Below are 14,766 nucleotides of genomic sequence, written 5' to 3' on the forward strand. Positions count from 1 at the left end.
TTCCTCTTTCTCATGAAGGGGACCAAGAACAAGCTGGACCCCCTTACCACGGTGAGTGTCATCCGGTCGATTTCATGCTTGTCTTTGGTTTTGTGTTGTCTGAAAGGACTGTGACTGTGGAAAGAAAGAAGAACGCAATCAGATTTAGAACCAGAGAACACATCACTCCAATGAAGCTGGATTCGTGGATTACAAGGTGGCATTTGGCTGCTCTTTATGTTCAAAAAATTACTAGTAGCTAGGTGGTGCAATGGACAGAGCACCAGGCCTGGAGTCAGGAAGATCCGAGGGTAATTCTGCCTTAGACACTTACTAGGTGTGATCCTGGGCAAGTCATTTCACCTGTCTGCCTCAGTTTCCTCATTTATAAAATGGGAATAAATAGTAGCATCTACCTCTTAGGGTTGTTGTGAGGATGAAATGAAATAATATTTGTAAGGTAATTTGTAAGTTTTAAAGCACCATATAAATGCTAGCTGCTATTATTGAGAAATAGGGAATCAAGTCTTCTTACAATAAAATGGAACATTATCACTTTTAGGGTAACATGACTAATTTTTAAAATTCACATTTTTCCTCCAGGAATTATTCATAAAACTGAATTGGAGGGACACCTATGTGGCTCAGTAGAGAGAGAGCCAGGCCGGGAGGCGGGAGGTCCTGGGTTCAAATCTGGCCTCAGACACTTGCTAGCTCTGTGACACTGGGCAAATTTCTGAACCTCAACTGCCAAGCCCTTAATGCTCCTCCGTCTTGAAACCAATATTCAGAATTGATTCTAAGATGGAAGGTTAGGGTTAAAAAAAAAAAAAAGCTGAGCTGAAGCTTCTGATCCTTCATTTGGAGAATGAGCTCTTTCAGCTGGGTGTCTTGACAAGGCAATACTGTAATTAGCAAACCAGTAAGAAACCTCAGGCGTGAAGACCCTTTAAATGCAGGGAAAATCACCCACGTTTACAGACTGTCATCAATAAGCTTCTTCTAATGGAACATGGTGACTACGCTATCCATTACCACAGAGGAAACAACAACCTTGTTTTTAGCAGGAGAGGGGCCATAAGTCCCATTTTTTCTTCAAAGACATGCTGTTTAATGTCTATGGACCAAATCTTGCCCAAATGTAGTTTCCTCTTCTAGGTCACAGACAAAGGGATCTCTGCGCTCGTCTAGGGCAGGCATTCTTCACCTGGAGCTGGGACTGGCTTTTGTCGTTGTTATTGTTGTTGGCCTGAACATCCGTGTCTCTCGGTCTCATCCAGGCCTAGTCCCGCTACTAATGGGCACGGGACGCGGCACCTGACCTGGGCCGACTCACAATGTCTCCCAAGGGTCGCCACACTGATGCCGAACTAATAATCAGTGCACACAACTAATGAGATTCAGCAGCCTCCGCCAGCCCTGCAGCGGGAATTATGGTTATACATCATTATGCCAGCTCGGAAATCTGTCTTTGAAAAATTCTAACAGTGTCTTAATAGAATTAATCCCCTTGGCAATCCCATAGAGTCAGCAACAAGTCAACAAGCATTTAATCCCGGCACTGTTCTACGGGCCTACGATGCGGAGAAAGACAAAAGCGAGGGGTCCCGCCCTCAGGGAGCTCGCGGCCGAATGGGGAGACAACACGCACCCACACACACTTACGTACACACGCATTCACGAGCATGTCTGTGTCCAGATACACACGTGCATACATATGAACACAGACACCCATCAAGCCGGGGATCGCTGCCAAAGGAAGGCACTAGCTGGGGGCCTGGGAAAGGCTTCATGAAGAAGGTGACATTTTAGATGAGGCTGGAGAAAAGCTAGGGAGGCCGGGGAGGAGGGAGAGATGAGGCTGGAGAAAAGCTAGGGAGGCCGGGGAGGAGGGAGAGATGAGGCTGGAGAAAAGCTAGGGAGGCCGGGGAGGAGGGAGAGATGAGGCTGGAGAAAAGCTAGGGAGGCCGGGGAGGAGGGAGAGATGAGGCTGGAGAAAAGCTAGGGAGGCCGGGGAGGAGGGAGAGATGAGGCTGGAGAAAAGCTAGGGAGGCCGGGGAGGAGGGAGAGATGAGGCTGGAGAAAAGCTAGGGAGGCCGGGGAGGAGGGAGAGATGAGGCTGGAGAAAAGCTAGGGAGGCCGGGGAGGAGGGAGAGATGAGGCTGGAGAAAAGCTAGGGAGGCCGGGGAGGAGGGAGAGATGAGGCTGGAGAAAAGCTAGGGAGGCCGGGGAGGAGGAAGAGAACTCCAGTACGAGGGGACAGGTGTGCGGAGTATGAAGCCTGGAGAGTTACAAAGGCACGACGATGCGAAGAGCTTTAAGAGCCAAAAAGAGGGCTCTGATCCTGGCAGCCACTGGGAGCCCCTGGAGTTTTCTGAGAAGGGTGGAGATGTGGCTGCAACTGGGCTTTCGCAAAATCCCTTTGGCTGAATGAGCGGAGGGCCCAGAGTGGGGAGAGACCGGAGGCAGCTGCTGCAGGAGTCCGGCTGTGAGGCGACAAGGGTCCGCACCAGAGCAGAGGCAGCGCCGTGCTCTCCTCTCTCGGGACACTGAAAGGGAAGAGTCGGCAGGCCGTGGCCTTCATGGCTGGGACTCAAAGCCTGCCTCTAGACACTCTCAGGCTTACAGGGCTCAGACGGGAAGCCGCTGTGGTCTGACAAAGGCAGAGAAGGGTGGGACGAACCCTTCCTCCCTTACTGCACGCCAAGCCTCCACCTGGCTATGGAGGGACAAAGAGCTCCCAGGTCACCTGTGGGTGACACCTTGGCGCAGCTGAGCCGGCTTTATCTACGTGAATGCCTGTCCCTGACCCCCACCAAATACCACCTCATTCCTTTCGGCCTTTTGCTGGACCCCTCAGCAGCTCTCTGTCCACTTCGGCCATTCTCCCTTCTGCTGACTTGCTGAGCACAGCATCGTCATCACTTCATCCAACTTTATCCCTGCGTTCTCCACTGGAGCCCTCCTTAGCACAGAATCATCCCAGAAGCACCACTAACATTGCCATTAACTGTTTGATTAACAGCCAAGCAACATGTTAAGTCTGGCCACCCAATCCTAAAGGACGAAACTCTGAAAATGGGAGCTATTAGATAGTTTTAGAATTACGAATCCATTCTTAATAATCAAAAACTTAACTTATACCCCTTGTTCCCTTATGTTCAGAAATAAAATAGATATGCTGGCTAGGTCTTGGCTCACATTTACTTCTGTTTGTTTATTGAAACATTTCCCTTTTGTCTTAAAATTGCTATTAAGTATCGGTTCAAGGCAGAAGGGTGGTAAGGACTGGGCAATGGAGTTAAGTGACTTGCCCAAGGTCATACAGCGAGGAAATATATGGGGCCAGATTTGAAGCCCATCTCCAATCTCTAGGCTTGGCTCACTAGCCATCGAGCCACCTAGCTGCCCCTTACATTTACTTCTTTCTAATTATTTAATTTTATTTTTTGTCCAGGAGGTGGCAATCTCAACCTGGATTTCCTTCCTTAGTCATTAATGGTCAGGAAGAAGGAAGGACTTAGATGGAAAGACAGAAAGGAGCTCCAAGACATCCAGTCTCTGACGGATCTGTGGCTGAAGACTCTGAAAACAGTTTATTCCCATTTTAGATAGTTCTATTTGCTCTCTGTTAATGAGATTACAAAATGAAAAACGGGCCTATTATTAGCTTGTTTTCTTGCACAGTCACCACAAATTTACACCGTGTCTACCAGTCCCATAACAAACTGCACAAATCTAGGCAGGTGACTTCCTGTGTCTGATCCTTAGTTACCTGAGATGATGCCGATGATGAGAACTATATTTATAAAACGCTTCGCAGATTATTTCAACAAACACACACGAGCTGAGCACCATCTCTGGACAGAGGCAGCATTGGGCTAGACCCTAGACCCAAATGACAAAGTCCTGCCAACGAGGAGCTGAAGGTTCTCCTGCAGAACGCAACCAGAATGTCTACCACAGATGGCATCCCAAGCAGAGCCTTGTGGGTGGTCTGGGTGAAGCATAGAGGCAGACAAAGCATGATCCCGAGGAACATCGAGTGTCCACATGGGCTAGAAAGGAGAATTCCTGGAGGGTGTAAATACAAAGTAAGGCCAGAAAGGTAAACTGGAGGGGCAACTGCTGAGGAATTCACAATTCTTTCTAGGGGCAATGGGGAGCCACTCTGAGTTTTTGAGCATGAGAATAGAGTAGGACCTATGCCTTAGAAATAGCATTTTGGCAGCCTTGTGGAGGATAGATCCCCCACAGGAGGTAGTGACAGAAACAAGAATAAGGAGAAGGCCAGGTCTTAATGTCTGCCCATTCCTCCCTCCCAACCCCTTAGCCAGTCATTTGCCAGGTCTTGTAGATGCTACCTCCACAATACAACTCCCATTGCCGTTCCTTCCCCTTGTCTTTACTCACAGAGCCATCATCCTAGGTCAGGCCCTTCTTTCCTCTCCCCCAGACTAGGAAAGGACCTCCTAAACGGCCTCCCCACTTTCAATCTCTGGTTGGATAACCCACCTTTCTTTATACCTGCCAATTTGATCTTCCCAGACATAGAGCTGACCATGTCTTGTCTGATTCAAAAATCTCTTGGCCTCCGTGGGAGACCAATAAAAAGAAGTGAGAATTTGAGCTAAATCAGGTTAAGAACATGATGAAAGTGAAACAGAAGGGTTTGAACTCATGAAAAAAACTCAGAGACTGAATGTGAGAAGACAGTTGAGAGAAATCAAGGAACATTTAAAGAGGAGAAATCTCCAGGCTCAGTCATTTGTAGGAAATGGGGCAAATTAAGGTTTGGGAGGAGAGAGAAGTAAAGGAAAGTACAATCAATTGGTAAACTGCTAAATAAAAAAGTAATGAAGCATTTGAATTAAAGAGATTATTTCAATTAAATTTAAAATCGAAATTAAAGAGATTAGTGTTGAAGGGAAAATAAGTGAGACATGTTTATCAAGTTGTAGTCTTAAGGAGATGCTCTGGAGGTAAATTCTAAAGCAGGTCAGAAAGCAAGGCAGACTAGCAACTGAGGAGGTACACAGAGGACTGATGGCTGTACTGCCCAGCACTGAGTTCCTGCTGTTTCTACCACAGCCAAGGTAGAGCAGTTGTCTATGTTCCAAACATGGGCCAGTCTTCCAACTAGATCAGGAGCCAAAAGGACTTGGGGGTGGGGGGTGGGCAGGAATGGTGGGGGAAGCCAGGTTATCAATGGGAGCATTTTGCATTCAATCCTGGAAGCCACAGGGAGCTTCTGGGGTGACATGGTCAGACCTGCGCTTTAGGAAGAGTCTCTTGGTGGCTGAATGGAAGATGGACTGCAGCGTGGAGAGACCTAACGTAGGCCCACCCACTGGTAGCTACTGCAGTGCTCCACATGTGAGGGGATGAGGGGATTAGGGCCTGCACCAAGGTGGCGGCAGTGTCAGAAGAGGGAAGGGGTGTATTCAAGACACAAAGGTAAAGCCAGTGGGCCTTGGCACCAGCTTGGTCCTGAGGGAGTGAGGGAGAGTGAGGATTCTAGAATGACTCCTAGGTTGGGAGCCTGAGGGCCTGGGAGGATGATAATGTCCTCTACTGTAATAGGGAAGGTGGTTGGGGTGGGACAGTGGTAGGGTTAAAAGGAAAAAGAGTTTGAAGATGTCTACTGGATATCCAGTTTGAAATGTCTGCAAGGCAGTTGGCAATGTGAGATTGGAGGAGAGCAGAGAGGAGCCAGAGGTCCACGGAGAGAGTGGGAGAAGGCCACTTTGTCTAACCACCAAGGAAAACAGAGGGGCGGCCTCCGTGAACTGCACCCACTCTTTTTCCTTCGGCACACTGCAGCTCCAGTGCCTCCTAGTGCCCTCCGCTCAGTGGTCAGTGCCTTCCATCTACAATGCACAGAGCTCACGTGTACCTACTTGGGTCCATAGGGTAGCCCAGGCCACTGGAAGCTCCTGGAATTGAAGATAGGAACAGTTGAAGCTTTTCATGTTTCCACATGTCTGGCTTCATAAGTGCTAGTTGAATGACTGACGATGGGAAGAGAAGATGAGCCAGTCACTTAGCACAAAGAGGGCAGACAGGTGGATAGCTAGGATGCTCCTCCAGTATCCTCACAATGTCAATAGACAGACAGAGTCCCAAATTGGAGGCAGGGAGGCCAAGCTGCTCCATCTTGACTTGGATTCCCTTTCCGCTGCTGAGGAGGAAAAAGGACCTCAGCACTGGAAAGCTTGGAATGAGAACTGACTGTGGGGAGCAGACCGCTACTGGAGAAGTGAGGAAAGAAGAGGGAGTCCCCAGACCAAGCTGCCTTAGGCAAATTCCAGCGTCCTGACCCAAAGGATCGAAAAAATGGCAGAGGTGGCTGTAGGGTGACTGCCAGGGTTGCTTGTGGAGCAGTGGAGAATAAAAAAGTAGTGGAGGAGAAAAAAGAATAAAAAAGATGGAGAAGGAAAAATGTCCTAATTTTCTAAAAGGGGGCAGGAGGGGGAGGGGGTGCAGAAATATAGCAGTAAGCTGTATTTCAAGACCTAGAAAAATGTGTTAAAGAATTAGAGAAGGCTTTGATGGCAAGCATATCAAATGATCAGACAGAATAGCTTAAAGTGACAGATATCCGTCAGGACCCCCCCTTCGCCAAGAGCCGAATGGCAAGAATGCCAGGCTAATTCTTATAGCCTGAAACTCAGTAGGAATCACTTTACACTTGGGTTCAGAAGAACATCTTCACAAGTATAAGATTAGGGCGGTATTGCTGGGTTGAAGTTTGTCTAAAAAAATAGCTGGTGTTTGAAAGTGACTGTACAATCAAAACAAGTCCAAAGAGTGACATGGACGCCAAGAAAAGCTAGCGCCATCTTGGGTTATGTGAAGGGAAGAGTGGTTCCCAGCAATTAGGAGGTGATACTGGCCGAGTGACATATGGAGAATTCTGGAAATCACCTTTTAGGAAGGTCAGTGATAAGCTGCAGAGTTTCAGAGGAAAATAATCAGAATGGTGAATGGCCATGAGTCCATGGCACGTGAGGATCTGCTGAAGGACCCTTGGGATCTTTAGCTGAGGGAAGAAAAGACTGGGGGAGAGGAGTCCTGAGGGCTGTCATCAGGGGGACCAGAAGGCCACAGTTAGGCTTAATGCTAGGGGAAATGTGCTAACAGTTAACGTGAAGTTGTCGGTTCCCCATCACTGGAAGTCTTCAAGGGAAGGCAAGATGCGCCCTTTTCAGGGTCCTATCAGAGGAGGGTTCCTTTCACATGAGTTATGAAGCAGACGGCCATTGAGGCCCCTTCCATTTCTAAGATTCTGGGTCACTGCCGTGAAGGTAAAACCCAGAATCCTCAGTCTGGTTTCCATCGCCAAAGTAGCCATTTCACAGTAAGTGTCATCATCTCGGCCCAAGCTCTTCCTAGCTATTCCCTGTACACAAATTCCATCTTCCACGGACACACACTAGCACTGGCCTTCCCCCATTCACAGACAGGTTCTCCAAACATCCCCCTGTTGGAACCTTCCCCTTTCTGCAGTAGTAAAGTGCCTCAAAGAACATCCCGGGGCCTGGCCAACACCTTTCTGAAGAACCCCACCTGATACTCTCTCCCTCATGATATTACTTTGTATCTGTCTTTGCACAGACTATATTCCTCCAGTAGAAGGGACGCTTTGGGGCAGCAGAGATGGTTCCAGTTGTGTGTATGTGTTACCACAGTAGTCAGTAGAGTTTATGCACATAGTAGGTACTTAATAAATGTGTGTTAAATTAAATTGTAAAGTACTTTCCTCATCACAGGTAGTTTTATCCTATACTCTTTAACTTCTTTAACCCTCACCTTCTACCTTAGAATCAATACTATGTATTGGTTCTAAGGCAGAAGAGCTGTAAGGGCTGGGCAATGGGGGTTAAGGGACTTGCCCAGGGACACACAGCTGGGAAGTGTCACAGGCCAGATTTGAACCCAGGACCCCTCATCTCTGGGCCTGGCTCTCAATCCACTGAGCCATCCAGCTGCCCCCTATCCTAGACTCTCAAGAGATGAGGAAGCTAAGGTTTATTGAGGTAAAGTGATTGCCCATGCTTCTTCTAAGTGAAAAAGCTGAGACTTGAGTGGACAGCCACTCTCCAATCCATGTACAACTCTTCCATCTATAAATGGTGAGAATTGGCCCAGATCATTTTGGTCCCTTACAATGATCAAGTGTTCCATCTCTCTCTCCTCCTTCTCCATTCTCTCACCCCTCCCCATTCACTTGCTAACTCTGTCTCAGTCTCTGACTCTCTCTCCATATACATGTATTTTTCATACACACCCACTCTTGGCGGATTCCAAAATCAATACGAGTTCAAAGAGGGGCAACGGCAGCCAAGAAAAGCCAACACCGTGTATGCGTAATGTGTGCACGTGTGTGTTTGTGGGCACGTGCATAGAAAAGCTAGCCCAATATTCTAAATACTCACAGGGCAACAAGTTATAAATGCTATGAAAAATCACGTCCACGGTGGCCAGTCCTGATTCTTTTTACTCTGTCATGGAGCAATCCCTAACTGACTTGCATCCGCTCTCCCAGCACCAGGAGGCACCATTCCCATTCCTGCCCTGCAGTCTCTTATATGGCGGGCCTAATGCGGGAGGACAAGGGGATGGTCCCTGGATGCTCTTTGTTGATAAATGATTACCATGTTCTGACAGAAATGATTTCCACCAAGCTAAAAGGCCCTTTCAAGAAGCCAGAGGGAGGCTTTCAAGCAGCTTAGAATTCAAGTGAAGAGTGCCAAAAAGGTTCCCAACACATGGACACACATCACTACAAAGTACGTGTTTATAAATATAGCAATTCTGTATTGGAACTTGATGAGAAATTATCTGGAATGTTTTATAGCTACCATTCACTGTGCTGGTATTGAGAAAGCTAAATCTTTCAAGTAAAAAACCTCTTGATGCACAGCTGTTTCCAATATATCCTTGATTATTCTTTGTGAACAAGGCCAAGAATTCTGCTTCTATTTTGGAAAATGTCAAAGAAAATCTCCTCTAGTAATAATCTTCATTCTGAGAGCCTCATGTGGTGCGCCCAAGCCCAGCGAGATCACAGCTGCTCCCTGGTTTGGTCCTCCTTTCGAGGGGGAACAGTAATGGCGCTGTCAGCATCTGCGGAGGCAAGGCCAAATTCTCTTTGGGATACGTGGGACGGTCGGAGAGAAACGCGCCAGAGACTTCCGCTGAGTAACTAGGCATGATCACTGTGCGCTCTGGAGAGAGCAGGGCCACTGCAGCTTGCTCAGAGTCCGAGTGATTCGGAAATCTCACCAGGGATGCGCGCCTCAGTGTCCCTCCTGACAGAAAAGGGGTTCCGTGACTAGAGCCATGAAGGAGAGAGGACCTTGGACAGCAGCCACTGTACCTTTGACAAGTGGTCCCCCACTTTCTGCTTGAAGACCTCCAGGGAAAGAGGGTTCACTACTTTTTTATTAAAGATCTTTGCCATTCACCTTGGAATACATTCTGTGTACTGCTTCAAAGGCAGAAGAAGGGTAAGGGCTAGGCAATGGGAGTTAAGGGACTTGCCCAGGGTCAACAGCTAGGAAGCATCTGAAGCCATATTTGAACCCAAATCCTACTGACTCCCGACCAGTGCTCTATCCACTGGGCAAGTCATTTAAAATCTGTCTCAGTTTCCTTAAGCACAAAATGGAATATAACAGTACCTACCTCCCAGGGTCCTTGTAAGGATCAAATGAGAGAATGTTTGTAAAGCGCTTTGCAAACCTTAAATAGGTAGAAATGGCAACCATTATTGTTGCTGTCGTTGTCACCACTGCATGCCAGTTGTGATCAGGGAGCAGGAAAGGCACAATTCTGTCATGAGAATCTTTTCTGCATTCCCTTCTGATACTCCAGTGATCTGGAATTTGGGGGAGGGGGGCCTTATCTACCTTCACACACAAAATTGTAGTCTAATTTAGCACAGCACCTCTGAGGGTGGCTATGACCAAAAAAGGCCGTCCCCTCCCAGCCCACCCAGGGATATAAGCCTGTTAGGATGCGGCCAGAGGCCTTGGCCCTGGGGCCACACTTGCTTTACTGCCTCACAGCCAGCTTCAGGACCTTCCCCAGGCCACGTCCAACCCGCCCTATGACCAAGCAGCACCAGAGCAGGCAGGGAGGGCACTTAGTCTGAAAATTAATTCTCCTGTAGATTAAAGGTGCTCACAGTCGGGCAGCCTGAAGGGCCTTTTGACCAAGAGCTGAATGGAGTCGGCCACATTTCTTTCAATGTCTCTCTCCCGGAGTCAGCTAGTCTGTCATTGCTAACCTTCTTTGGCAAAACCATGTGTTCACAAGTACCAGGCACCAATGTAATCAAAAGGAAACCCAGGGGGCAGCTGGGCAGCTCAGTGGATGGAGAGTCAGGCCTAGAGAAGGGAGGTCCTGCATTCAAATCTGGCCTCAGACATTTCCTGGCTGTGTGACCCTGGACAAGTCACTTAAGCCCCATTGCCTAGCCCTTACCCCTCTTCTGCCTTGGAACCAATGCACTGTAAGTTCTAAGTTTCTTAGACAGAAGGCAAGGGTTTTTTTAAAAGTAAATGACACACTTTCTTTAACATCCAAGGTCAGAGACAACTAATTTTTATAAGTGAAATTCCAAGCAACTATTTCCTCCTTTCCCAGATCTCATAACAAAGGACTCAGAACCAGCCCAGGAACTCTACAGATTTTCAGGCCCTTAGAATTCTCTCTGCACAGAAGCTGGCCTGAATATGACAACCTTGGAAGGATTGGAGTGTTGTGTAACCAACCAGGTGGACAAGCATATCAGGCCCGATTCGTCTCTTCTGCTCCAGCAGGTGCCAGGACTTCCCTCTAATTCTCTCAAGGGCCACAATTACAGCCATGACTGTGGCTGAAAAAGAACAATCTGACCCCAAACTTAATAAGCAGAAGAAAGCTACCTACCCAGTGTCCTCAGGGCCCAAGAGGAGGCCCCTGAGCTCCACCGAAATGCGAGCGTGAGTCACGGCATGAAGGCTGGAACATGGTGCCCTCCCCAACCAGAGAGGTGCACAATGCAGCACACCTACGTCACTGTGTTCTCTGTTTCTACTTAACTGTTTGTCTCTGTATCAGGAAATTGCTGTGATGTCAGTCAAAAGGCATCTCATCAATTAGGCCAACCAAATTATGGCACAGGAACGTAAGGAACCACCATTGTCCAGACAATGAGGCACTGTGGTGCAATGGCTAGAGGGCTGGACTCAGGGCTGGGGAAGACAACTGAGGATCAAACTCAGCCTCCACTACTAGATAGGGAGCCCTAGATAAGTCACTTCTCTCAGCCTCAGTGTCCTCATCTATAAAATGGGGAGAACAGTAGCACCTACCTCCCAGAGCTGTTGGGAGGATAAAGTGAGATAATATCTGTATGTAATATTACTCATCACTATCAAGTAGGACATGGGACTGGAACCAAGACGATCTGGGTGCAAATCGTATCCCAGACACAGTCGGCTATGTGACCCAGGCAAGCCACTCGAATTGAAGGTGCTGGCCTCGGAGCCAATTTCTAGCTCAAAAAACAGCTTCGTGCAATTATAAGCATCACTAACGAAGCCCAGGAGGAAAGCTGAGGAAGTGAACTGAGGCAAAGAACTTAACAGTCCTTTGGGGTAGCTTGCTCCCCAGAGGAATCCCCACCAGGACACAGCCAACGCGTCGTCGCTGAGCCTCAGTCTGGGCAAAGCAGGAGTGGTAACCAAGCCCACAAGGCAGCCCTTTCCGCTCTGGGACAGTTCACGGCTACAAAATGTTTCCCAACATCAACCTAATCTGGCCTTCTTTGCAGCGATGGGGGCGTCTCTGGGTATGGAACATTCCACACGCTCTGGCTTAGCCGATGTGTCTGCATAGCTTAGGTTCACTGAACTGCTGCGTTATAAGGAATGGCTCACTGGAGGGAAGAGGGAAAGGCAGAGATCCCTTTGAAACAAAGGATGTCCATTTGTTAAAAGCCTCAGGAACAAGAGACAAGGAGACAAGGAGCTGAGCCTCACACCTCCTTTCCTAGGCTGCTGTCAATCAGGCCTGGACCAGAGATTCGCCAGCGCACGCTCCAGGTTCAACGTTTCCAAGCCGTCATCATCCACACCAACCCTCCCTTCTCCGAGCTTACCTGTGTCTACCGATGGGACAGCGTTCTCCCCACAATCACTCCACTTGGGGGCCCTGCTGTCCGCTGACTCAGCGTGCATCCAGCCAGGTGGTCTGTCTCCTCTTCATTCACATAGGCTCTCCCTTCGTCACCTCGTCTCTGGTCAATGGCCTCTCTTGCCCGAGTCTCTCCTTTCTCCACTCCCCATAACTGCCCAAATAACCTGGTCTGCAGCAGGACTCCGTCACTGCCCGTGCACACAAATCTCAACTCTCCACAATTTGTCTCCAAGCTATTCGGAGTCTCATTTCAGGGCACTTCTATACGCCCCCCCTCGCCTCTGACACTGCCCCCACTCTAGGGCAGGCCCTCCTCACTTCATACTGGTCCATCGCAATAGCTGCTGCTGGGTCGGCCTGCCTCAAGGCTCTCCTCACTCCTGCCCATCCGAGTCATTTTCCAGGACCAAACACAACATCTTCTATTTGGTGCTGAAAGTCCTCCATAATCTTCTTGTAGCTTATTCACTCCTACAGATTGTGTGATCGACCTGGCACTGTCCTTGTTCTTCCCCAGCCATGCCATTCCAGCTCCCAAATTGGGGCATTCGCACTCATTGACCCCCTCGAGTGGCATGTTCTCCTTCCTCATCTCCGGTCAAGTCCCAGATGAAATGCCATCTGCTCCAAGGATACTTTTCTCTACACCCCTTGAACTTGGAGCCTTCCCTCTGTTGATTCTTCCCTCTTTTTCCTGTTTATATCTGGTTTGTCCCCAGTTATTTCCAGGTTATCTTCCCTATCAGACCGGGCTAGACAGCTAGCTTCCTTGACAGCTGGGACTGTCACGTCTTTCTTTCTATCTCCGGAGCGTAAGACTTAGTAGACCCTTAATAAGTGTTGACTGACTGACTGACTGACGAGTGAAGCTCCCTGGTATAAGGGAAGGAATTGGAAGGGAGAGGAAGGAACATGGTGAATGAGGGGTGAACTCCTGGAGAAGAAACCCTAATGACCTGGAGGCCAGCCGAATAGACTGGATGAAACATTTTTATTTGGGTGGATTTCAGAGAAGGAAGGATTGCTAAATAACAATAGGTCGGGAAGTGCAGAAGAGGCCATAGGAAGCGAGGAATGTTCTAACTCCCCCTCCAGAGGCTGGTCTATCAAGGGGCACGTGAGAGAGGTTCCAGCTGGTGCCAGAGAGATGCAATGTAGTCAGGGAAGCCAGGTCTCAGTGAGGGCTAACAGATGGAAGCCATGTGAGCGTTTCAGGATGGACTGAGAATTCCAGAGGGCACAATGGAGCCAGTGGGCAGGGATGGAATGAGATACAGATAAATCCCATGTGCCAGCCAATGAGTTATTCTCCAAACTTGACCCTCAGCGCTCACCTCAGGGCATACTGTTCCCCATGTATGCTTCTTAGAAACACTGGCTTCCTTCAAGGCTCCATGAAGGTATTCTCTCCACTCTGGTGGCTTCCCTGATCATTCCCAACCCCCAGAATGTCGGCGTTTTCCTTTCTCCAAATTTCCTAGAACTCAGAGACTCCCCCAGAAGAATGCAAGTTTCTCGAAAGCAGAGGCTGATTTCTTCGTGTCTTTGGTTCCCAAGGACCTGGCAATGGCAAAAAGCTTTGCACCCAGTAGGTACTTGATACATTTTTACTGAGCTGAACTGAACGGAATTCATTCATGTGATGGCTAACAAGGGGAACCCAGGCAGGGCCAGGAGTGCTTCTCTTTTAAGCTGGCACCAATCATCTCTGGCAGGATCCCGGGATCCTCACTCTTTCGGCTAAGGCTGTTCAATCATGTATCAGAACATCTTAGACAGAGTATGGAAGAGCTGCTTTACATGGAATTACCTCTGAATAAACTCTCTCTAATGAGGTAGGAAAGGCTGATGCCATGAATTAGGGCATATAACTAGCAGTCAGGCTCCACAAATAAAACAATTCAATTACAGAAACACAGGCCCTGAATTTATAAGCAATAATACAATTTGTATTCCCAAGTGATTTAAGTGGACTCGGTGTAACTGGATTAGCAAAGAAATGAAGGAAGCTGGGCTGCTGCTGCTGTGGCTGCTAAACTTCATTCCACTGCAGTCTAGAGCATCCAGTCTCTCTTCAAACTGCACAAATTAAAATAAGCAAATGCAATCATGGTAAAAATTTTCAATGATCTGGATCTGTTTGGATTTGAGCAAAATAAACCCGATGATGTCCATCAATGAACAAGGACTAACAAAGAAAAACTGGCACTGAAGATGGCAGTCCCTGAAGCATACGCCTGGGACTTCCAGGCTGCCACCAAGGAGGAGTCCTGAACTCAAGTGCATTTATGGCTGTGTAAGTGAATGATGAAGAAATCATGGAAACGGATTTAAAAAACAATTACCATCTACTTGAAGACATGTCCTTAAATGCTATTCAATGCAACAGATTTACTATGCAATACCAAAGTGTATTTCAAGTAAGTTAGAACTTGGCTTTGGGGATCATCTAGTATAATCCCCTTATTTTAAAAATGAGGGACGGTGTGACCCTGGGCAAGTCACTTAACCTCAATTATCTAGCCCTTACTACTCTTCTGCTTAGGAACTGAGGCTTAGTATCAATTCTAAGGCAAAAGGTAAGGGTTTAAAAAAATG

At 48.1% G+C, this 14,766-nt stretch overlaps 1 protein-coding gene across 6 annotated transcripts in view; it reads right to left on the reverse strand.

Moving 5' to 3' along the window:
* GRK3 (G protein-coupled receptor kinase 3) overlaps positions 1-14,766 on the reverse strand; it is a 182,237-nt gene that overhangs the window by 33,975 nt on the left and 133,496 nt on the right. For all 6 annotated transcript variants that reach the window (XM_056821573.1, XM_001362084.3, XM_056821574.1 and 3 more), the window contains one exon: positions 48-114. In XM_056821573.1, the coding sequence (XP_056677551.1) occupies positions 48-114 (67 nt within the window). The remainder of the gene's footprint in view (positions 1-47; positions 115-14,766) is intronic.

The sequence above is a fragment of the Monodelphis domestica genome, chromosome 3 (genome assembly GCF_027887165.1).
Source record: "Monodelphis domestica isolate mMonDom1 chromosome 3, mMonDom1.pri, whole genome shotgun sequence".
Classification (NCBI taxonomy): domain Eukaryota; kingdom Metazoa; phylum Chordata; class Mammalia; order Didelphimorphia; family Didelphidae; genus Monodelphis; species Monodelphis domestica.